A 25,910-nucleotide genomic window follows, 5' to 3' on the forward strand; every position below is an offset into this window, starting at 1 on the left:
TGCTCAAGCTGTGGAACAAAGGCAGCCAAGAGTGGGAAGCTGTATAGCAGATGAAGGTATTTTGACCAACCTGAGCTACTACTACAAGCACACTTAGGCTAGAGGCCAACCCAGTGTGGATACTTTGTTGGTCTATTGGGAAACAGCAGCTGGGAGGGAATCGAGAAATACTCTGACGGGGCAGGGAAAGAAACTCAACTAATTCCACAAGAACTTGTGGAGGTCATCAGCCTCACAACCTTGACAAGACTACAGACTGCAAGTGAAATGCACTACTGCAATGGGGTACTGGCACATTCTCAAACTGAAACCAATAAGAGGTGATACACAAATACACTATCACACATACAACCGGCTAAAATAGTAATTTACCACTAAAGAAACAAGGTACTGCTCAATCTTCTTAGTCCTGTCTCCTCGCTCGAGGACTTGTCACCTCCACCCTCCTGAATGGATTCCTACGAGTTGCAGCTCCTCACCTATGGACAGGGACAGCCATTTGTGAGACAAGAACAGGGTCAGGTGAGCCACAGTGAACTGCTAACCTAACTCTGCCCCGCTGTGTAAAGATCACTGTGCAGGAATCACCTCCTTGGCATATTATGGGGCCCAATTTACACCTTTTCTCACCCACAAAAATGGGCAGCCGTATCTGTGGAGAACATCAATGTGCTGCTCATTCAGCTTCATGCAGGAGTCCAGTGGACCTGGATTTTCACTGGCTGCTCCATATCTAGCACTTGCATAAAATTTCAGAGATAGCCAGTGACAAAGAGAATTTTAGTGCATCTACTAAAGGTGGCTAAATCACCAAAGTGTTACCTAGTCCTGCCCTTGGTTCCCTTAGAATGTTTCTCCTATTGTGAAGTGGTTCATTTAAAGGTATTTATTTATTTATAAAGTTTTATATCGCTCGAACATGATCCCGAGGGATATCAATAAATTAACATTTTTAAAAACTTACCTTGCCTCCTAGTCCCGAATCTCTACTCCTGCAACCAACTGACCCATGACCAATCACGTTGTAATTGGTCTGAGCACCGTGACACAGTGCTCAGCCATGGGCTGGAGGAGTGGGCATGTTCTCCACACAGCTGTAATGCAGCCTGCATGGAGAACAGGGAAAGTGTGCGTGAGTGTTTTGAGCGGCCTGAGAGGGTAGGCCAAACAGTCATTGCGCACTTAGAAAGAGGGTTCTACCACCCCTCCCCTGCTCTACAGCCCCGCCCCTCACGCACAGGTGCCACAGCAGGAGGACAAAATAAAATGATAATAACATTACGTTATTATCATTTTATTTTTTCCTTACTTTTACTGCGGCAGAGTAGTGAGGCGACGCTCCTCCACCTTAGTGGAGGAGGTGCCACTGCTTTTGAGTGTGGTGCTTATCCCAACACCGATACTTTGAAGAGAGATCTGCTACCTTTTAACACACCAACATAACCCATTTGTATAGAAGTCATGGGTTGCCTCTGTGAGGTGATTTCCAGTTAGAACCAGGTCTTATAGTCCTCCACCGAACATGAGCAAACTACAGATAAAAATGTGGCAATTTGTAGGATCATCGTGGATCTCTTATAAGTGTCATCAATGGTGCTTTCAATGTGGTCCAAGTGGAGGCAGAACTACATCAACCTATGTGTGGCAATTTAGACTGAGGAACTTAGGGCCCGATTCACAAAAGTAATCTGAGACAAAACCCTAACTTTACGACTTTCGGTATTCACAAAGGGCATTTAGGAGTAGTAAAGTTAGGATTCCTAACTTTACGACTCCTAAATCCCCTTTGTGAAAACTGAAAGTCGTAAAGTTAGGATTCTGTCTCAGATTACTTTTGTGAATCGGGCCCTTAATTCCAGAGTTAAGATCAGAACTTTAGAGGCCAAGGAGGGGATTTAATTGAAGCTCCATGTATTAGGGGGTGGAACATCTAGTTTCTTCTTTCTAATTACCCTACAAAAGCTCCCCATCATGCACTAAAATGCTTCCATCAAGCACACACATTTAGGTTCCTTCAATATGCTCTAAATGCTCTTTGTTATAAACTAAACCTCCTTCCTCACCCACTAGCCCGGGTGCAGTATCCCGGAGGCAAGGCATTGTAATCAGATGCAACATGGTTCGTAGCAACTTTACCTAAATAGATTAATCCAAAACCTCCTTCGCCAATCTTCCTCCCCAGCCTCCATTCCTTCCCCTCCAAATCCTTCAGGATGTGTCCTTCTGGAAGTGGAGCTGGGAGCTTGCACTTTGGTGCCCTTTTGCCAGGCATCTCCTAAAGAGAAGAAAGTGAAAGTGAGACAACGCAAAAGAACCACTTGCAAAATGGAACTGTTTACAATCAAATTATATACATACACAGTATATTGTTAATAGTCTGCTTTCAATAAGCAGTTTTGGAAAATTGCCGCGGTAGGACAGAGAAATGACCCCTGCATTTGTCGGTAGAGCATGTGACCTCACCTTTAATTCACCAAGCCTTTTTTTTACCCCTACCTCAGCAGAGACTTTTATGACAAGGATTGAGACCCAGATTCGGAAGCTGCAATCAGTGAGGCACACTTGTGCACTCTTTCTTTTAATGGGTGTGGCTACTGTCAATTCATCTGGCTATACAACACTGACAGTGGTGGCAGTGATATGATTTTAGTTACAAGACAGGCACATTCTTACCTGTCCCCGGCTAGGGACAGTGGCATTTCAGCCTCTCCCGTGTTTTTAAATTGGTCTGCTAGTACCGTGCAACCAGGTCCTTTACCCATCCATTTAGGACATGGATGCTGCATATGTACCATTTAGTGTGTAGAGGATGCATTTATGCAGCATTTTGACACAGGTGGCCACAGCCACACTGAGATCCATTTTGTTTTTGCGACAATCTACTGGTACCTAAAAGGGAAGGTTGGAGGGGGAGCCCACACTGCAGATGTGAATTGCAGAGCTCTCCTCAGACTATTCCAGTAATTATTTGTAGCGGGTAGGCTGGAAGAGTGTTAAGGAAAGAATACAGAAGGTCCCTCTCCGCTCTTTCCTTGCCAGCTTTTCTCTGGAAGGGATATTCCTCACAAGTCAACAGATAGTTAAATGGAGCAGCCTTCCTTTCTTCTGTGTCTCTGTTTTGGGTTTCCCCAGCCTGGAGACCCCCTGCTCCAACCCACCTTCCTGCTCATACTTCATGACTAATGGCTTTGACCAATCCAAGTAGAATAAGCACAAGGATAGATTTACCCAGTACTGGTCTCTGAACTGACTGTTTGAACAGATGACAACACTCTGCCACCTTAGTACGAAGACAGCGAAACAGCCTGGAAGGGATGAACTGAAACTGCCGCTGCTGCTCGGAAGGACCTGCACCACTCATGCTGACGGCAAGGCCTGTGTGTCCAGAGTATTCTTGAAGCCTGTGTTTTGCTTTGGAAGTGCTAGTGTCTCCGTAGATCACTGAAGATTTGTGAAAGTGTCTTGTGTGAAACCAATGGGTGAAGAAATGCCCAAAAGTTTGTGGCACTAAACAACTCCTTATCACTACCCATATAAACCATGAACTGACCTATGATCAAGACCCAGTGTCTTGTTAAGATGATGAACTATGCTGAAGAAAGGTCTGCATCTGGGGCAGGATCCTAGCTTTGTCTACTTCTAATGTTTTGACATCTGCTTTTTCTCTGAAGGACTAGGGGCCTCTGAGAAAGTTATATTTTTTCTTCTAGATTAGACATCTAGATACAGCAGAGTCTGAGAGAGTTGTTTGGTAGAGAGATCAGTTGATTTTAAGTTACCAGAACAGTACCAGAACAGTACAGACCTTTCATTTAACAAACATTATGAAACATTATAACTAATATAGCAGAAACAATATAACTATTGTGATAACAAGGATTTGTAAAACGAAAGCCAGCAGAGGAACAGGGATAGTTTGGTGCCATTAAACTATCTAGTCACTCAGGAGGAATGAGGAGAGTTGTTCGGTGAGAAGTACAGCCCAGCCTACCCTCAGACAACTGCTGGAACATAGTGGGAAATGGGCCAATTCCAACAGCACTTCTTGAGCCTGCACATGAATCTGGATGAGCATCTGGGAAGCATCATGCCCGTGTCACACGCCAGTGTACATTCAGTGTGCTTCCATGAGGAGTGCTACTGAGGGGTAACTTTCCTTTCAAGCAAAGAATATGTGGCAAAGGGATGCCCTACTTCATAGTTAATTAAACTGCTTTTTGGATCGCCAAGAGAAAAAAAAAGTGCTGCAATGCAATGTAACTTCACGAAAGACAGGTACATCCAAGTGTTGTTTTATTTTCTCCAGTCTCTGGTCTGAGTAAGATATGTACATCTATGCACGCTCTATACAAATACCACCTTTTCAGTTTGTAATAGGATTGTTTATCTGAGTCTAATTTTAAAATGTTTAACTTTGTAAGTACAATGGATTTTTAGTTTTTGATCCCTTGGGTGTCATGCTTTTGGGCCTTGCTCAAGGTACAAAATTAGTGTAGTATTTGAAGTTGGTCAAATGAATACTTATGGTGGTTGGTTTGTATACCTGTGAGGTTGGTATAAAATGATATATCTCTCTCTATCTCCCCCCCCCCCTCCAGTAGGTATAGTTCGGACCTAGTTTCCAAGAGCATTTTTTGTTTTACCAATAACTCTGTGGCGCTTGACAAATCTTCACAGAATTGTAAAAACATATCCTTTAGTCGGTTCAACTGCTGTGTTGAAAGTTTTAGGGTGATCAGTCAAATGGTGGCTGAGAAAAAAGGAGGGTCCCAAAACACATTTTCCCTAAGCATTTTCCCATAGGGATTTTGAACACGACTACAGCCCGAACTGCTGAACAGAATTACACCTAATTTACCAGAAAGCTAGATGTTGGTACAGAAATCGTGCTTTAGTGTGAATTTGTTTGGTCATTTTACAGATATTCAAGGTTAAAAAAAAGATAGAAATCTAGGGACGAGGATCCACAGCCCCTGTGCTGAAATTTGATTGGCTGCCAACACTTCAACCAGGAAGTGTTTGTAGCCAACTTGAGACTCTGCTTGAAGCACAGTCCCACAAAAAATGTAAAAAGAAATTAAGAAAAGGGGGCAGGATAGGAATACCCTGACTGCCCAGATATGGCGAGGGAGTCACACAGTGACCTTGCCAGGCATTAAAAATAAATCTTTTTTTTTGTAAGTTTGCTGCAATTCGTTGGAGGATCTATGGCAAAATTGCAAAAAAACACCTCTTTTTAAGGAAGCCCTCAGGTGGACCCCCAGGGTTACTTCCCCAAGGTGCTCATCCTCAGGAGGTAGCCGTTTGCTTTTGCTTCGTGGGAGGTGTCAGCTTCCATGAAGCAAAAGCAAACAACTCTGCTTTCACAAGAAGAAGCTGATAAACAGTTTCCGCTTGCAGAAAGCGGAGTTTTCATCTGTTTCCGTGCACGCAATTATGCGTGCAGGAAAACATTGATCCTGGAAGAAGGGAGCTGCTATTTAAAGCAGCTTCCTGATTGAAGGAGCAATGCCGGTTCCCGCAGGAGTTGGGTGCCGGCTGGGAACGTGCAGGCTAGAAGCTCCCCCCACGGTCCCATTGCACACTGAGTGCCCTAGGTAGGCTCCAGGGCAGCCAGAAAACATGGCTGGACCGTAAGGGATAGGATCCCTATGGTCCAAATCGGCCTGTGGTTGGGGGGCTGCATGGCCCCCTCCCTTTATAAACACTTTAAAAGTGTATAGTTTGGGCCCAGGGAATAGGGTCCCTGGGGCCCAAACGGGCCAGGGAGGGACTCTTAGCCCCCTCCCATTTAAAAAAAAATATTTGGGCCAGGTGAGGTGGTGGTCCCAAAGGTCTTGGGGATCCACGTGGCCCCTCCTTACAAATATTTAATGTAGCCCCAGGGAGGCAGTGTTCCCCGGGGCTCATGGGGTCCATGCAGCCCCCCATATATTTCATGTTGTCCCCAGGACCCAGGGAGGTCCACCTGGCCCCCCAAACGTTTTTATAACGTTGGCCCAGTGAGGTGGGGGTCCCCTGTGGACCGTGTAGCCCCCTTTATATTTATTTCATGTAGCCCCAGGGAAGTGGTGGTATCCAGGGACCCATGCAGCCCTCCCATATATTTATTTCATGTTGTCCCAGGGAGGTGGTGGTCCCTGTGGCCCCTCTAACTTTAATCATGTTGCTTTGGGGGGGTGGTGGTCCCTGGGGCCCGGGGAAAGGGGTCTGTGTGGCACCCCTTATATTTAAAGTAGGCCCTGGGAGGTGGTGGTCCCCGGTCGGTTCCATGTTGCCCTTAAAAAACAAAAGGTTTCAGGGACGTTATAGTTAGGGAATAGAATTTAAAAAAACACAGAAATTCACTTAAAAAAGCAAAGGTCACACTGACCTTATGGTTAGGTTCTAAATTTACTCACACAAAACCATAGAAATTCAGCAGTTAGGAGGTGCCTGCCCTCCTGCCATTGCCTTAAGACCCCCTTCCGACTACGCCGGCCATAACCGGACGATTGCATTACATTTCCCAGCAGCCCCGGAGGCGGGCCAGCTGGGAATGCCTCTTTTTCGCATCTCCCTGTTCAGGATATAGGGCACCTGTAGCTCCCGCATCGAGGGACGCCGCTTTTTGCCTTTTAGTAGGAGATGCCTGCCATTGCTTGAAGACACCCTGCCTCCTCCAGACTACACCAGCAGGCAGTGACCAGGTGGGCAACTGCACTACATTTCCCAGCAGCCCTGAAGGCTGGCCCATTCGCGCCCATCAGAGCCCAGAGGTTTCTGGGCTCGCCACTCCTCCTTGTGCCTGACGGTAGCTTAAGGTACCGTACCTCCCATCCCTGTGCTTCCTCCTGTCTCTGCGCTATCTGTGGTCACTGCGCTGCCTGCTGTCACTGCACTGCCTGCTGTCACTGCACTGCCTGCTGTCCCTGGCCCTGTGATGCCTGCTGGTCCTGAGCTGCATGCTGTCCCTGGCCCTGCGTTGCATGCTGGCCCTGCGCCACCAGCTGTCCTTGTGCCTGCACCACCTGCAGTTCCTGCGCCACCCACTGTCCCTGGCCCTGCGCTACCCATTTCCCCTGTGCTGCTTTCTGTAGGACCACCACCAGGACCACTAATGGAGGCTGCAGCACGACCACGTGGCAGATGAGCGCAGCATGTGCACCACCAGTGGTACAACATCCTGTGCCAGGACCCCTGGCCCTCCCACCACGAAACGGTACACCGCCAAGCAACTCCTGTAACTGGACCCCAGATGTCGAAACAGCTGTGTCTCCTCCTCCCCTCGATCCCCCAAAGGACCATTCACCTGCTGACACAGCCATTTCTCCTTCAAAAACAACCTACAAGGAATCCTGCACCACTCTGGCCGACAAGACCGCAACCGCTCCATTGTATCCTGCTCAGCGCCCACTCACTCTGCAAACATGCCACGGAAATCTGGGACACAATCTCCACCCTCTCCACGGACGTTGCCTTCATCACCAAAAAATGCCTCAACCCCTCCTCGAACCCAGACATCACAACTGCCACTCCTAAAGGCTACACGATGATACACTGTGACCGCACCAACAAACAAGGAGGAGGCATCGTTATCATTTTTAAGGAAACCATTCGATGCACCTTCACCAATGACAAGCCCACGCCTCATGTAACACCTCACCTTCCTACTACAAATTGATGCGAAGACCATGATAAGAGGCACCCGTGTCTAAAGACCCCTGGGAGCCTGAGCAAAATTCTGCGACGCCATCCCCAACAGCATCTCCTCCCTAGCAACTGATTGACACCACTACCTCCTATTCAGTGACCTTAACTTCCACAATGACGACCCCAACACCACAAACTCCATCGCCCTCCTGGAGAACCTGAACAACATCGGCCTCACCCAGCTAGTCAATAAACTCACACACAAAGCCCGACACACACTTGACCAACATCTTCACCTCCAGCGACAGAATCAAATTTAGCCACACCATAAAACTCACCTGGGCTGACCACACCATCATACACGTCATCATCGCCGACGCCCAGTATACCGTCACTGGGCAGGAGATCTCCTCCCACCGCAGCTGGAGCAAGGTCACCGAAAATCAGTGGTCACAAACCCTCGCCACCTCCAAACCCTCAATAGACCTCGACCACGCCGTCCACAACTTCACCGCCTGATCACCAACTGCACCGACAGTCTCCCCTTTAAAACCCACAAAAACCAACAAGAGCCCCAAACATGCCAGCTGGTACACTCCAGAACTCCGGACCATCAAGCGCAATTGCCACCAACTGGAGAAACAATGGAGCGCCACCAAGAACGAGGCTGACAGAGCCACTCACAAAACAGCCCTCAGCAACTATCAACGGCACATCAAAGAAGACAAGAAAGCAGCCATCACCACCCTCATTGACTCTGCTGCCAACCACAGAAAGGAACTCTTCATAGTCAAACAACTCTCCAACCCGACAGCCATAGGAAACACCATCCACCTCTCCTAGGAACCCTGCGACACCTTCTCAGACTACTTCCACAGCAAGATCACTAACATCTACAACAATTTCACCATCCAACCCGCCTCCATCAACCCAGACAAGCTCAACCAACCAGCAAACACCAGCCAAAGAATCACAACCTGGTGACCGCTCACCGCCCTGACCACCTCTGCCATCATCCACTCCGGGGCGCCTACCAACCCCGGCCACACCCAACTCTACAATCTTGTAACAAACCCAATCAGCACGCAAATCACCCGCATCCTTAACAATTCCATCTCCACTGCAACCTTAACGGGCAGATGGAAACATGCAGACACCAGACCCCTCATAAAGAAAGCTTCCTCTGATCTAAAAAATTATCGACTGATCTCCCTGCTCTTATTTGAACTTTACAGAGACACACGGTCACTGGATGATGTCATCAGTGATGTCATTTGAGATGTCATCAGTGATGTCACTGACCAGATCATGAATGATGTAATATGTGATGTCATCAGCAATTACTTATATGTCATCAGCAGTGCATTCCAGGGACGCAAGTTATAGTTAGCTCAACTAACTTTAATGGCTGAATCTCTCTGGTTTTGTACGAGTGAAATGTCCAACTAACTATAACGTCCCTGAAACCTGTGGTTTTTTCAGTGAATATATATATTTTCACATATGTGCACGACAGCCATGAAGAAGTCAAATTGCAAAACACATGTTGGCTATGTCTACTTATTTTGAAATCTTTTGGATATGATTAAAAGTTATTTCATCCTAAGCTAGACCTTTAAGATGGTATGTATTAAAATGTACCTGAAGTATTTAACTGATTTGAAGAATAAAAGAAATCGTATATCTTTCAACTAGAATACTAAAATTATGTGGACTTGTTATTATATCTTGTTTTCTCAGAACTGTATGACTGTTTTCAAAAATACCAACTGTGTGTGTGTGTGTGTGTGTTAGTACACTGATAATCATTTACATAGCACATAAACTGAATTTGCCACTCCATTGTTTATTACTGTACATAAGAACCCATTTCATCAACTGTAAAATAACAAAAACTGAATTTGTCACTCCATTGTTTATAACTGTTCATAAGAACCCATTTAATTAACTGTAAAATAACAAATAATGTATTTAAATCCTGCAAGGTCTCAAATTAAGACTTGCAGGTTAAACAGAGCTTTTGATGCATCAATAATTGAGTGACTTTACAGGTAACACAAAAGGTCTCTGCAGCAAAGCATTAACCCATTGAGCCACTTTGCATGTAATGCATATCTGTGTCTTACACTCATCTATAGCAGACACACTAAAGCCGAGACATTTTATGAATATTCACCTGTGTAGCCAGAGAACGCTCACTAATCTCTTCCGCAAACGCATTAACCACCACAGGTATCCTACCAGTTCAACACCCTCACACCTACTGAATATGGGTAAATCTGAACCCGTTACGTGAGCTTGAAGTGCAGTCTAAGATCAAAAGAAAGACCATATTTGCAATCATTTTAACTTGTTTCTTTGGGCGCAAAGTTAAAAAAAGCATTAAGTGACAGTCATTCCTTCTGCTCCTCCTGGTGCTGCCACTGATGACTGCCACCAGGGCTCAACGAGGGCAGGGTCTCCCCGGGTCTGAGACATGGTAGTGATTAAAACAAGCATTTACAATGCAATGGTCTCGGCATTATTAAAGGTAGAGCTATTGGCATTGCTCATGACATTTTTTTTCATTTTGTTTTTAAAAACATAAATAAATGGTATTGTCATTTACAATGGCAATAGGTGAGCATTAGAGAGTAGTAGAGAGTATTTGCGGACACAGAGCCACACACACACACACAGACAGAGCCGTGCACACACACACACACAGACAGAGACACACACACACACACACACACACACACACACACACACAGAGCCCAACACACAGAGCCCTCACACACACACACAGAGCCCTCAGACACACACACACAGAGCCCCCCCCACACACACAGAGCCCCCCACACACACACACAGAGCCCCCCACACACACACAGACCCCCTACACACACACACCCCCCTACACACACACAGCCCCGCACACAAACACAGAGCCCCACACACAGCCCCCCCACACACACAGAGCCCCCACACACATACGCAGAGCCCCCCCACACACACACAGAGCCCACACACACAGAGCCCACACACACACACACCCAGAGCCACACAGACACACAGGAGAGCAAGCACAGAGAGGGGGCAGGGGAGCAAGCACAGCCAGGGGGCAGGGGAGCAAGCACAGCCAGGGGGCAGGGGAGCAAGCACAGCCAGGGAAGCAAGCACAATCAGCGGGCAGGGAAGCAAGCACAGCCAGGGAAGCAAGCACAGCCAGGGAAGCAAGCACAGCCAGGGAAGCAAGCACAGCCAAGGGGCAGGGGAGCAAGCACAGCCAGGGGGCAGGGAAGCAAGCACAGCCAGGGGGCAGGGGGCAGGGAAGCAAGCACAGCCAGGGGGCAGGGAAGCAAGCACAGCTTGGCTCCCCGTGAGAACCATGAAAGAGTACATATATCTGTACATTGGCCCAACGCAGCCAGCATGTACCTTGCCTTGTTTATTGGTCTATATCTGGCTTTAATTGCCTGCCGTGTGCATTGGCTTAAGGTGGGTTGCATCTGCCTTGCCCTGTGTATTGGCCCGGGGAGGGGCTGCGCTATCTGCTGTTTGTGTCGGCCCAGGCTGGGGCTCCAACTGCCTCGCTATGTGCATCGGCCTGGGTCAGGCTGCAGCTGCATTAGCTTGTGTCTTCGTTGGCTCGGAAGTGGGCTGCGATTCCTGAGGAAGCCAGCTCGTAGCAGCATAAGCCACTGAGTACCATGCTGACAGTCCAAGGCAGCTACGCTCAGTGAAGACACGAGCTTTGCATGACGTCCATGGTGTCCATTGCTGAGGCAGCACATGAATACCACTGGCCACCATCTGCGGTCAGAAGCCTCTTGGAAAACACTGAGGTGAGTGCGAGGACTAAAGACTGTTTTTCTGTCCAATCAAGCGACAGGTAAGAACTAGAGTGGACAACGAACTGACTGCACATTTTATTTGTGGGAAACGTAATTTGCACCGGAGCCTTATTCGTGCTCTACCAAAGCTGGCTGGGGACAATCGTAGACAGGGTGACCCGGGTGACAGAAACATGAAGAGGAGGGACAGGTTTTAGCCCCCACAGTGAGTTGAGATCAGGGGCATCACTCTGTATTTGTCATTGATTTGTGTAGTGTTAAGTACACCTGTGTCCTTAAAAGTACTTTTTTCCAAAAACAAAAAAGGTAGGCTGGGATTTAAAGGTAATGTTGGTCAACAGTCGAGTTGTGATCTTGTGTCCCCATGCTACCTTCCTGGGTAGCCTGTAGGGTCGGGGGGGGGGGTTCACGAGCAGAGCGAGCAACAGGGGGTGCAGAAAAGCGAGCGCAACGAGGGTCAGGAGGTGTGGGGGGGCACAAGCACAACGAGGGTCAGGGGGCAGGCAGAAAAGCGAGCGCAACGAGGGTCAGGGGTGGGGGGGCACGAGCACGAGGGTCAGGGGGGCGGGGGGCCACGAGCACAACGAGGAACAGCGGGGTGGGGGGGACACGAGCACAACGAGGAACAGCGGGGTGGGGGGGGACACGAGCACAACGAGAAACAGCGGGGTGGGGGGACACGAGCACAACGAGAAACAGCGGGGTGGGGGGGACACGAGCACAATGAGGAACAGTTGAGAGGAGAGGACGCCCGTTCTGCATGTGTTTCGCGTGCAATCCATTGCCATTTTTGCATTTCCCCCTCTGACAGCGCGGGGTCCTTCATTTGCTGCGAGGGGAGGAAAAAAGCTGGATGCAGCACACTCCGTAGGTGGTTCTCGGGAATGATAGATACATCCGCACACAGAGCACAGCTCGCCAAAGGATCTCTCTGACTCAGAGTCAGCCCGTCTGAAGCACCGGCCACAGCGGACGGAAAGGCCAGCCGTGAGAAGAGGGAGCCATGTCTGAGAAGGAGAGGCAGAAAGCAAGGATAACCAAGGACAGTGTCACGCTGCTACCCTGCTTTTATTTCGTGGAGGTAAGTGGGAGATGCGACTATCGGCAAATAAATATAGACGGTCTGGAAATAAGCAAATGGCTACAGGGGGGCAGGTGCAAAAACAACAAGTGATGGACTGAATGTGGATCAATGTCACACACTCCCCCAGTCAAAAGATCTGGGCCCAAATCCATCGTTTTTTTGCACTCCACACCACCCTGGGTTAGACAATGGCGATATGCAAATCAGCTCTGACCCTGTTGCCCCATGGGAACAGTCCAGTCCGAACTACAAAAGCCATGTCCTTCCCAGAACGGAATCAAGCATCCGAGGACCGGACCGGTTTCGAGGTAACACCTCTCTTCAGCCCGGCTAGCTTGACTCCAAGTGGTGTGGAGTGCCTGGGACCCACGTCTGGGCATCCCCAGCGCACTTAGGGCGGCAATTGCAAAAACAACAAGTGATGGACTGAATGTGGATCAATGTCACACACTCCCCCAGTCAAAAGATCTGGGCCCAAATCCATCGTTTTTTTGCACTCCACACCACCCTGGGTTAGACAATGGCGATATGCAAATCAGCTCTGACCCTGTTGCCCCATGGGAACAGTCCAGTCCGAACTACAAAAGCCATGTCCTTCCCAGAACGGAATCAAGCATCCGAGGACCGGACCGGTTTCGAGGTAACACCTCTCTTCAGCCCGGCTAGCTTGACTCCAAGTGGTGTGGAGTGCCTGGGACCCACGTCTGGGCATCCCCAGCGCACTTAGGGCGGCAATTGCAAAAACAACAAGTGATGGACTAAATGTGGATCAATGTCACACACTCCCCCAGTCAAAAGATCTGGGCCCAAATCCATCGTTTTTTTGCACTCCACACCACCCTGGGTTAGACAATGGCGATATGCAAATCAGCTCTGACCCTGTTGCCCCATGGGAACAGTCCAGTCCGAACTACAAAAGCCATGTCCTTCCCAGAACGGAATCAAGCATCCGAGGACCGGACCGGTTTCGAGGTAACACCTCTCTTCAGCCCGGCTAGCTTGACTCCAAGTGGTGTGGAGTGCCTGGGACCCACGTCGGGCATCCCCAGCGCACTTAGGGCGGCAATTGCAAAAACAACAAGTGATGGACTGAATGTGGATCAATGTCACACACTCCCCCAGTCAAAAGATCTGGGCCCAAATCCATCGTTTTTTTGCACTCCACACCACCCTGGGTTAGACAATGGCGATATGCAAATCAGCTCTGACCCTGTTGCCCCATGGGAACAGTCCAGTCCGAACTACAAAAGCCATGTCCTTCCCAGAACGGAATCAAGCATCCGAGGACCGGACCGGTTTCGAGGTAACACCTCTCTTCAGCCCGGCTAGCTTGACTCCAAGTGGTGTGGAGTGCCTGGGACCCACGTCTGGGCATCCCCAGCGCACTTAGGGCGGCAATTGCAAAAACAACAAGTGATGGACTGAATGTGGATCAATGTCACACACTCCCCCAGTCAAAAGATCTGGGCCCAAATCCATCGTTTTTTTGCACTCCACACCACCCTGGGTTAGACAATGGCGATATGCAAATCAGCTCTGACCCTGTTGCCCCATGGGAACAGTCCAGTCCGAACTACAAAAGCCATGTCCTTCCCAGAACGGAATCAAGCATCCGAGGACCGGACCGGTTTCGAGGTAACACCTCTCTTCAGCCCGGCTAGCTTGACTCCAAGTGGTGTGGAGTGCCTGGGACCCACGTCTGGGCATCCCCAGCGCACTTTGGGCGGCAATTGCAAAAACAACAAGTGATGGACTGAATGTGGATCAATGTCAACACTCCCCCAGTCAAAAGATCTGGGCCCAAATCCATTGTTTTTTTGCACTCCACACCACCCTGGGTTAGACAATGGCGATATGCAAATCAGCTCTGACCCTGTTGCCCCATGGGAACAGTCCAGTCCGAACTACAAAAGCCATGTCCTTCCCAGAACGGAATCAAGCATCCGAGGACCAGGACCGGTTTCGAGGTAACACCTCTCTTCAGCCCGGCTAGCTTGACTCCAAGTGGTGTGGAGTGCCTGGGACCCACGTCTGGGCATCCCCAGCGCACTTAGGGCCCAGATCTTTGCACTGGGGTGAATGTGTGACATTGATCCACATTCTGTCCATCATTGTTGTGTTTACAGTTACCGCTCTAAGTGTACTGGGGATGCTCAGACGTGAGTCCCAGGCACTCCACACCACTGGATTCAAGCTAGCCGGGCTGAAGAGAGGTGTTACCTCGAAACCGGGCCGGTCCTCGGATGCTTGTTTCCGTTCTGGGAAAGACATGGCTTTTGTAGTTCGGACTGGACTGTTCCCATGGGGCACAGGGTCAGTGCTGATTTGCATATCGCCATTGTCTAACCCAGGGTGGTGTCGAGTGGAAAAACGATGGATTTGGGCCCAGATCTTTGCACTGGGGTGAATGTGTGACATTGATCCACATTCTGTCCATCATTGTTGTGTTTACAGTTACCGCTCTAAGTGTACTGGGGATGCTCAGACGTGAGTCCCAGGCACTCCACACCACTGGATTCAAGCTAGCCGGGCTGAAGAGAGGTGTTACCTCGAAACCGGGCCGGTCCTCGGATGCTTGTTTCCGTTCTGGGAAAGACATGGCTTTTGTAGTTCGGACTGGACTGTTCCCATGGGGCACAGGGTCAGTGCTGATTTGCATATCGCCATTGTCTAACCCAGGGTGGTGTGGAGTGGAAAAACGATGGATTTGGGCCCAGATCTTTGCACTGGGGTGAATGTGTGACATTGATCCACATTCTGTCCATCATTGTTGTGTTTACAGTTACCGCTCTAAGTGTACTGGGGATGCTCAGACGTGAGTCCCAGGCACTCCACACCACTGGATTCAAGCTAGCCGGGCTGAAGAGAGGTGTTACCTCGAAACCGGGCCGGTCCTCGGATGCTTGTTTCCGTTCTGGGAAAGACATGGCTTTTGTAGTTCGGACTGGACTGTTCCCATGGGGCACAGGGTCAGTGCTGATTTGCATATCGCCATTGTCTAACCCAGGGTGGTGTGGAGTGGAAAAACGATGGATTTGGGCCCAGATCTTTGCACTGGGGTGAATGTGTGACATTGATCCACATTCTGTCCATCATTGTTGTGTTTACAGTTACCGCTCTAAGTGTACTGGGGATGCTCAGACGTGAGTCCCAGGCACTCCACACCACTGGATTCAAGCTAGCCGGGCTGAAGAGAGGTGTTACCTCGAAACCGGGCCGGTCCTCGGATGCTTGTTTCCGTTCTGGGAAAGACATGGCTTTTGTAGTTCGGACTGGACTGTTCCCATGGGGCACAGGGTCAGTGCTGATTTGCATTTCGCCATTGTCTAACCCAGGGTGGTGTGGAGTGGAAAAACGATGGATTTGGGCCCAGATCTTTGCACTGGGGTGAATGTGTGACATTGATCCACATTCTGTCCATCATTGTTGTGTTTACAGTTACCGCTCTAAGTGTACTGGGGATGCTCAGACGTGAGTCCCAGGCACTCCACACCACTGGATTCAAGCTAGCCGGGCTGAAGAGAGGTGTTACCTCGAAACCGGGCCGGTCCTCGGATGCTTGTTTCCGTTCTGGGAAAGACATGGCTTTTGTAGTTCGGACTGGACTGTTCCCATGGGGCACTGGGTCAGTGCTGATTTGCATATCGCCATTGTCTAACCCAGGGTGGTGTGGAGTGGAAAAACGATGGATTTGGGCCCAGATCTTTGCACTGGGGTGAATGTGTGACATTGATCCACATTCTGTCCATCATTGTTGTGTTTACAGTTACCGCTCTAAGTGTACTGGGGATGCTCAGACGTGAGTCCCAGGCACTCCACACCACTGGATTCAAGCTAGCCGGGCTGAAGAGAGGTGTTACCTCGAAACCGGGCCGGTCCTCGGATGCTTGTTTCTGTTCTGGGAAAGACATGGCTTTTGTAGTTCGGACTGGACTGTTCCCATGGGGCACAGGGTCAGTGCTGATTTGCATATCGCCATTGTCTAACCCAGGGTGGTGTGGAGTGGAAAAACGATGGATTTGGGCCCAGATCTTTGCACTGGGGTGAATGTGTGACATTGATCCACATTCTGTCCATCATTGTTGTGTTTACAGTTACCGCTCTAAGTGTACTGGGGATGCTCAGACGTGAGTCCCAGGCACTCCACACCACTGGATTCAAGCTAGCCGGGCTGAAGAGAGGTGTTACCTCGAAACCGGGCTGGTCCTCGGATGCTTGTTTCCGTTCTGGGAAAGACATGGCTTTTGTAGTTCGGACTGGACTGTTCCCATGGGGCACAGGGTCAGTGCTGATTTGCATATCGCCATTGTCTAACCCAGGGTGGTGTGGAGTGGAAAAACGATGGATTTGGGCCCAGATCTTTGCACTGGGGTGAATGTGTGACATTGATCCACATTCTGTCCATCATTGTTGTGTTTACAGTTACCGCTCTAAGTGTACTGGGGATGCTCAGACGTGAGTCCCAGGCACTCCACACCACTGGATTCAAGCTAGCCGGGCTGAAGAGAGGTGTTACCTCGAAACCGGGCCGGTCCTCGGATGCTTGTTTCCGTTCTGGGAAAGACATGGCTTTTGTAGTTCGGACTGGACTGTTCCCATGGGGCACAGGGTCAGTGCTGATTTGCATATCGCCATTGTCTAACCCTGGGTGGTGTGGAGTGGAAAAACGATGGATTTGGGCCCAGATCTTTGCACTGGGGTGAATGTGTGACATTGATCCACATTCTGTCCATCATTGTTGTGTTTACAGTTACAGGGGGGCAGGGGCACGAAAAACGGCACAAACAGGGTGGCAGAGGCAAGACAAGGTATAGTTACCTCATATCCTCGGTAGACGCTGCTCTCCTGGTTTTACCGAGCAGCAAAATGGCGGCCGCAAAGCCTGAAAATTTCGGATTGGGGGGGGGGGGGGTGTTTTTTGCGTTCTGAGTGACGGATGTCACAGGGCGAAAGAACGCAAAAAAACATGCCCCCGAATCCGAAAGAGACGGGGCTTGAACGGAGTGATGCCCCTCTCCTCCAATGGCTGGCCTCCGTTTAGGAAGCCAGCCAATGGAGGAGAGGGGCGGGTTCAAGCCCCCCTAACCTAAAAACATAAAAATCTTCACACTCTGCCCACTGCTACGCAGTGCGACGGTCCTCGACCTAAAAACAGACATTGAAAGTGGTCCCTACTTGGCTCTTTATTCATGTTCTTTACTTTTTTTGCTGGCAAAAACACTGATCCATCGATGTAGTTCCGTTTATATTTTACTTCTTGTTTCATTCCTTAAGAGTGTTAACCATTTCCCTGAAATTAGGTTTCTCCATTGTTGTGGTGACGGTCTAGCTTTCCCTAGCCGGAACCGGAAGGGAGGCACAGGAAGCGGAAGGCGGCCATTTTCTTTATCGGCGCCTACCGCATCCAAGGCAGCGGTGTATCCCGGCGCTCCGGGGATTAAAGTTAAAAAGAAACCTAATTTGGCTCCTGTAATTATTTAAAAGGGAGTCTCCACAATGGCGACGAGGCTTACCTATCCACAGCGTGCCCTGTGATGCTAGCGACACCGGCGGCCTCACCTACCGTGGCGACGGTTCCCGCCGCAGGGTTGGACACGCCCACTACCCGGAGCGCGGCAGCGGACAGAGCGTTCGGCGCTCACAGCTCCTCCGGCCCCCACCTACTACGAGTGCCAGCAGATCGGCGGAGCGCACTGGTTGTTAGTAGTGCAACTGGGCAGGCTCCTGCAAGGCTACAGCTACAACCCTCCACCACAGCAATGCGGCGATTGCACGTGTGTGTGACAAGCCAGCCCACAGGTACACTCTGGACCTCTCCTGCATCAAGGGGCCACGGGGGGAAGAGGTCTACCAGGCACTCGTGAGGAAGACAAAAGGCACGGGAAACGTGGCGCAGTTTGCGCGCCAAACTGGCGGAGGAGGCAGGCCAAGGCGGAAAGTCGGCGGCGGTCGGCGGGGAGGGACAGCGTTCCCTGCACACGACGGCAGCAACGTCGAGTAGCGCGACTGGGAGCAGTGGGAGTGTAGCGGTCACTGACACCAGACAAACTCCTGGCAGCCCTCCCAACCGAGACGTTGCGGCTCCAGCGAATTCCATCGTTGTCAGGAGGATGGCTGCGCAATCCACAACACTCACGCAAATGGTGCCTTTTCTCCCAGTAGGGGTGAACCGGCGATGCCATGGGAGGATTGGAAAAGGTACTTTCAGAATTATCTCGAGGCGTTAGAAGAAGAGAGTGGGGCGGCATATTCCAGCAAGAGGAGATTGAAGATCTTGCTGCACAATCTGGGCCCTGAAGGCATCAGAGTGTTCGACACCATCGTGAAAGGTCCACGGGATGACAATGATGACGACGTGTTCAGCCACGCCATAGCAGACCTAGATGCGCACTACAGACCAGTCGTGTGCGTGGCTATAGACAGACACAGTTTTTTCCACAGAAAACAAGCGGGAAGCGAGACAGTGGATGAATACGTGTCTGCGCTTCAGAAACTAGCCCTCACATGCAAGTTCGGTCCTCTACACGATGACCTCATTCGTGATCAAATCATAATGCACACCACGAGTACGCACGTCCAGGAGAAATTGTGGGTCAACGGCGATGCCTCCTTGAAAGAGGTATGGGCCATGGTGAAGAAGGCGGAGATGTCAAAGAGGTGTGCGCAAGCAGCCAGGAAGGACACAGGAAACACACAGACGGTCTGCAGAGTCATGACGAATTACAAAGGGGAGAAGAACAAACAGAAGGAGTCTACGAGAAACACAGACAATAGAAGAGGCCCGCAACAAGCAGGAGCCACAACCCAAAGGACAGGCAGAGGAGGCAAACCGAGTTGTTACAGGTGTGGAAGCGCAACACATTTGGGAAACGACAAGGTGTGTCCGGCGTTCCGGGCGAAGTGTGCATACTGCAACATTTTCGGACACTATGAGAAGGTGTGCCGTCGCAAACCCAGAGGTACCACCATTAGATACGTGGACCAGGAACAACAGGAGGAGGAAGAAAACCCCGCAGAAGAAGAAGATCTGCAAGAGTTCCTATACATTGATGCACAGATTTTGGATGTGGGGTGCACGGAATCGGACAAGCCAAGGTTGGACATGCACATAGGAGGCATACCCATAGAAATGATAGCGGACAGCGGAGCTCCCATAACCATAATTCAGAAACAGGTATGGGAGAGAGAGTTTGAGGCAAGGATAAAGGAGAAACTACATCCGATGGACTTACGGCCTGTCACATATACAGGGCAGAGGATACCCATGCTGGGTTACTGTCCACTACTGTTTGAATTTCGTGGGCGACATGCCAGGTGCAAACTATATGTTGCCGAGAAAGGCCCATCGGTACTCAGCTGGAAGGACCAGGGTGCCCTTGGCATACAATTGAACCCGGGAGGAGTGGAGAAAATCCTATTGATGGACATGGAACAGGTCGACGACACCGAAGCGTGGCGCAGAGAATACCCCAAGGTGTTCAATGGACGAAAAGGAGCGCTGTTTAAATACCAACACCTCATCAAGTTGAAGGAGGGAGCCCAACCAGTTGTACACAAAGTAAGGAATATTCCTCTCAGGTGCCGAGAGGCGGTCCAAGCGGAACTGGATAGACTAGAGAAGAGTGGGATAATACAAGCCATTGACAGCTCCGAATGGTTGTCACCATTGGTGGTGGCACAGAAGCCCAACGGGAAGGTGAGGCTATGTGTCGACCTTCGAGAACTGAACAAAAATATCTTAGTGGACAAGTTCCCCCTTCCCCGCATCAACGAGATGTTGGCCAAGACGAAAGGTGTGAAGTGGTTCTCCACGTTGGACCTGTCCTCTGCATACCATCAGGTGAAGCTCCATCACTCATGCAGCCATCTCACGTCTTTTATTACACCTTTTGGGTGCTACAAATTTGTCAGGATGCCATTCGGATTGGCCTCGGCAGCTGCCGTATTCCAGAACCTCATGCACAGACTCTTTAGGAAGATGGAGGGAGTTCAGTTCTTCCAAGATGACATCATGGTCATGGGCGCATCCAGACAGGATCACAACGAAAAGCTGCACCAAGTACTACGCACGTTGCAGACCAATGGATTGACGGCCGAGTGGTCCAAGTGCAAGTTTGGGGTCCAGTCCGTGACTTACCTTGGGCACGAAGTGAGTGAGAAAGGTATAGAGCCAAAAAGAGCCAACATGCAAGCTATTTTGGTTGCGCCCACCCCAGGAAAGAAGGAAGATGTCAGGTCATTCCTGGGGATGGCAGAGTACTATAGCAAATTCATTCCCAACTTTGCCACCGAAACACACTGCATGCGACAACTACTTAAGGAGAAAAATGGATTCCAATGGGAGGAGAAGGAACAGGAAGAATTTGCTGTACTCAAACAGGAACTGGGTGCCACGATACCTTTGAAAGGATTCGACCCGGAAGCGAGTTCGATCCTCACTACTGACGCCAGTGATCGAGGTCTGGGAGCTGTGCTGATGCAAAAGGCGGCGAATGGTGAGATGTCAACGGTCAGCTTCGCTTCGAGATCCTTAGCGCCCAACGAAGAAAAGTTTAGCGTAATTGAGAAAGAGATGCTAGCAGTGGTGTGGGGAATGGAACGATTTCGGCAGTATCTATGGGGAGCGAAGTTTCTAGTGAGGACAGACCACAAGCCGCTTGTCAAAGTGTTGACTTTGAGCAGTCATGCCCACGCCACTCCCCGCATAGCTAAAATGACACTCAGGCTGTTGGACTTTGTATACGACGTAGAGCATATACCAGGACCACAAAATAAAGTAGCTGACTTTCTGAGTCGAGCAGCCGCACAAGAAGGCCCGGAGGTGCAAGCGACTCCTAAATGGGAAGGTTACGTGGTTGCCACCATTCAGGACATGGAAGGAGTAATCAGTGCCCAGGAATGGGAAGACGCATACAAAATGGACGAAGATCTGGAAACGGTCAAGGGCTATGTGATCCATGGATGGCCAGAGAAGAGACATCTCAAAGAGACATTAAGGAGGTATTGGGAGGTGCGTGAAGAAAGGTCACTAGGAGAAAACCCCCTTTTCCTACTCAGGGGTGACAAAGTGGTGCCCCCCCAAGGAGTGATTCAACACTTACTGCACTTGCTGCACGAGGGTCATCAAGGTATAACCAAGACTAAGGCTCTGGCGAGGCAAATGTACTGGTGGCCTGCCATAGATTCCCAGGTAGAGCGTTATGTCAGGCAGTGTGAGTCTTGTGCCAAGGCTGACAAATCACAGTGCGTCCTAAGGCCACAACTGGGGAAGTTTCCCATTCCAGAAGGTCCTTGGGAAGTGGTCTCTATCGACATCGTGGGGCCCATTCTCAACGCAGAAGGCACATCTAAGTACGCAGTAGTGTTGGTTGATAAGTACTCCAAATGGCCAGAGGTCGACGTACAAGAGTGCATGGACACGGACGCAGTGATAACGTTTCTCAGAAACATCTTCCTCAAAGAAGGGATTCCTAAAGTGATCATCAGTGACAATGGCCCTCAATTTACCTCAACGAAATGGGAAGCGTTTGTATCAAGAAACGGAATAGAGGTCAAACACACACCAGTATATCACCCTTCTGGAAACGGACAGGTTGAACGCTTCAACAGGGTGATCATGGGGACCATTCAAGCGGCCATCAGTGACGGTTTGGACTGGGAGAAAGAGTTGCCAAAAATGTTGTGGGCCTACCGCATCACGCCGGGCAGCACAGGGTACAGCCCATTCAAAGTTCTGAGAGGGAGAGACCCTTTTACCAAGGACAATGCCATGTGGAGGAAGATGGTCGTGCAGAGCAAGTGGTCTCCAGCAGTCGTCAGGAGAAACTTGGAAAGGGCACAGGAGACATACACTGAACACTATAACAAAAGTCACAAAGTTCAAGGAGTAACATTAGAGAAAGGTGATTGGGTAAGAGTGAAAGTAGCCACACTCAAGAAAAAGGGGGACAGTAAGTTCACACCACCCCTTCAAGTACTGGAACCATATGCAAGATCAGCACTCCTCAGCGACGGGAAAATATGGTCGCAAGACAGGATGGCGAAATGCAGTAAGATACTGAATTGGGGCAACGAGACATGTGAGAAGGAAGTGAACGTAGAGGAGAGAGAGGAAGCAAGTGGAGAAAGAAGGAATGAGCAAGTAGAAGAAGGCGTACAGCAAGTTGAAATGGGAAAGAGAGCGGAGAGAGGAAGAGAAGAGACTGGAGGACTTAAGGAAGTGAAGAGCAAAGGAAAGGAAGAGACGAACACGAACGAAGGAGGTGAGGAAGCAGGGACAAGTAAGGGTACAGAAGGACAGAGAAGGGAACAGCATGATCGCGCCAGCACGACAAGGGCAGGAAGAACCGTGAGGAAGCCGGAGAGATTTAAGGACTACGAAATGGACTACTAGTAAGACTGTTTTGTTTAAGGGTTGCATAAAGGAGGGAGATATGTGGTGACGGTCTAGCTTTCCCTAGCCGGAACCGGAAGGGAGGCACAGGAAGCGGAAGGCGGCCATTTTCTTTATCGGCGCCTACCGCATCCAAGGCAGCGGTGTATCCCGGCGCTCCGGGGATTAAAGTTAAAAAGAAACCTAATTTGGCTCCTGTAATTATTTAAAAGGGAGTCGCCACAATTGTTTTTGCAGCATGCTATGCTTGGATGGAACATACTTCAAACCGAGTTGTCTCCAAGTGTTTTTACCAGGCCACGATTGAGAGGGAGCTCTGGAGCGGAGGCTTAAGGCAGTGTGATGATCTGCCGGTCAGTGGTTCAAAAAGTGTTCATAAGTTGGACATATGTTCATGCAATCTTTGGCCTCTCTGCAGAGCATACAGAACAATGGCCTCTTTATTCCGGTTGCAATCGTTTTTCTGTGCAAATGTGTTGGAAGAAGGTATACAGTTGCCAAGATATTTACAAAAGTAAAAGAAAATGCAGTGCTTTCAAACGTAAGCCGAGTCCTTTATTAGACTGACTACGCCCCTTTTAGGTAAGACCCCACCCTTTTCATCCACGTAAAGTCCTGACTGTCAGCGGAGGTGAAGGGTAGCAGGAGTATTTTGTTCCATTTGCAGCACTACCTTGTGAACATCTTCCAATAATACTTTTCCCGCAAATGACGTTACACTGCTTATGAGTACAGCGCCGCAGACAGAGCTCCTACGTTACTGAACTCGCTTACATACGACAATTAGGCTGGTTAAATGTCACTGAAATTCTACCACCGCTCTAAGCGTAATTTGTAAGTTAACTGTTACTGACCGGCTATGCAGGGGTTAGCTCTTCCGGTTCCCTCGGAGAAAGTTCGAGCAGCACCTGCCGGTTCCCTTCGTTCGGCTCTCTTAAGTCTGTAGAACCAGCTGTTCGCGCTTTTCCGTCAGCAATACAGCTCTTTTCCCTCTAATAAGTCACATGACAAGCCCAGAAGATTTCACGCGGGACACAGAAGCCGGCGAACTTCCGCCACCTGAGCCAGAAGGCGGCAGAGAGTGACGAAGAGTCACGCCCAGGGGCGGAGAAGTAGACACAGTCGCTAAATCGGACTACGACCGACAGGGCAGGATGGTGGAATAAGGGCGTTTCTTGTGTTAAATCTGCTGGAGTTTTGGATGTTACAAAGGACCGTACTTAATCGACTGGACACTCCGCTGTTATATTATTTTTTTTTAAACGAGGGACTTTGTTGATATGAATTATGGCAAAGGCAAGTTCTAGCGGGAAGCGACTTCAATTAATCAATTTTGGCTTTAAAAAGCGGGCGCTTCGGCTTGTTGGATTGTATGACGTCTTGGAACAATCGTTGCAAAAAACTCATCGCAGCCGAAGGAAAACGGATTGAAATTACACTGAACTAAGGCGCAGGCATGCAGAACCCGTGCTCATATTTTCCTTTTTGGTTTAAGAACTTCCAGGGAATGCGACTCTCGCATGTCAACATCTGGGATGACTCGTTGCAGTGTTTGTCAGAAAAAATGACTTATGAACCATTGTACTTGTGGGCGGGATTGGTGTCATTCAGCCTGTGAAATGACATTTCAGCATTAATGTAAATGTAAATGTATTTCGATTTATATAGCGCACGTTTCACCCAGGGGTCTCAAGGCGCTTGCTTAGGGAACCCGTCCTGGTATTCCCCTGTGAGAGATACCCCGGCAGGGTATTCACAAGGTGAAAGCCAGGCATCCCGCCGCGAGGGGCCGTAGTGCATTATGTATATAGACTCATAGCTGCCAAGGTTTCAGATTGCTTATGTGTGACATTTTCATAATTTCGCTGAAATTATGAGTGACAATCAATAACCATGAGTGACACCTTCTCGCAATCAAAAATCAAGCAGTCAAGACAAGGGAAACATGAATTTCAGAAATTACACCCATCAAAGGTACAAAAAAACTCTAATACAATCTTAAAACTGCTTCAAAGCACAAGAAACAAAGGCCGCCAAGTGCTTTCTGCTGCACAACCACATTTACAAGTATGTTTGTGGCAGTTACTACTCCACAACTGGGGAGAAACAGAAAGTGAAAAGTTAGCAGCAACAGAGAAGAGGATGGAAGTACATCTCAAGCATCCAAGAGGCAAGATGAACAGTAGCTCACAAACTGGCTAGAAATACATTTACATATTTATAGTTTTCCTAAGATCCATTGTAAAGCACGTGGTTACACGTTTTGCGCATTATGCAAATGAAGAGGGATTGTTCTCCACTGCATTGTATGTACATTCTGAGAATGAGATACTGAGGGGGCAGAGTGTATAGGGCGAGGGTCAGGGTCGAGGTCAGGAGAGAGGAGTGGGCTACCTGGGCATGTTTATAAATGGCATGGTCAGTGTACTGGGGGCTGGGGTAGGAGCAGTGACAGAAGAGGGGGTTAGTGAGGAGCAGCAGGACGAGCCAGGGTCACCACTCACCTGTCAGCTACCACCGAGCCTTTCAAGGGCATTTCTCCTGATGAACAGAGAACCAAGGGGCCATGTGGCAGTGCACTCAGCACACTAGGTGCCTCCGGAGCAAGACAGCCTGAAAGGGACTGGGGCAGCCCGTGCGAGTGTGGGCGGACTAGTCCCGTGGCAGGGCGTGAATAAAACACCTCTCCTATTTTTCACAAGTACAGGTCGATCACACTATCTGCGGGTTTCAGTCTGCTATGCATTAGGTATTTCCCTGGGACATACGTGGCTCCGCAGTAATAAACATCATTTAGAAAAGCAAAGTGTGCTTTAGAACTACTGTTCACTGCCACCGATCTTTTCAAAACGAACATATGACAGCAAGTTTACATGCACGTAGTAGCAGACTATCTTGCCCAAACTGCACCGAAGAGAGTACAATCAGAAAACATCGTGGCAGCGATCATCTTCACATTACCAAA

At 49.5% G+C, this 25,910-nt stretch overlaps 1 protein-coding gene across 1 annotated transcript in view; it reads right to left on the reverse strand.

Moving 5' to 3' along the window:
• The window catches only part of VRK2 (VRK serine/threonine kinase 2), a 424,890-nt gene extending 400,951 nt beyond the window's left edge, over positions 1-23,939 (reverse strand). Inside the window, 2 exon segments of the mRNA XM_078649306.1 lie at positions 2,137-2,275; positions 23,800-23,939. Of these exon segments, the coding sequence (XP_078505432.1) occupies positions 2,137-2,272 (136 nt within the window). The 5' untranslated portion in view covers positions 2,273-2,275; positions 23,800-23,939.
• Positions 23,940-25,910: the final 1,971 nt, after the last annotated feature.

This window comes from Lissotriton helveticus, chromosome 6 (genome assembly GCF_964261635.1).
Source record: "Lissotriton helveticus chromosome 6, aLisHel1.1, whole genome shotgun sequence".
Lineage (NCBI taxonomy): Eukaryota > Metazoa > Chordata > Amphibia > Caudata > Salamandridae > Lissotriton > Lissotriton helveticus.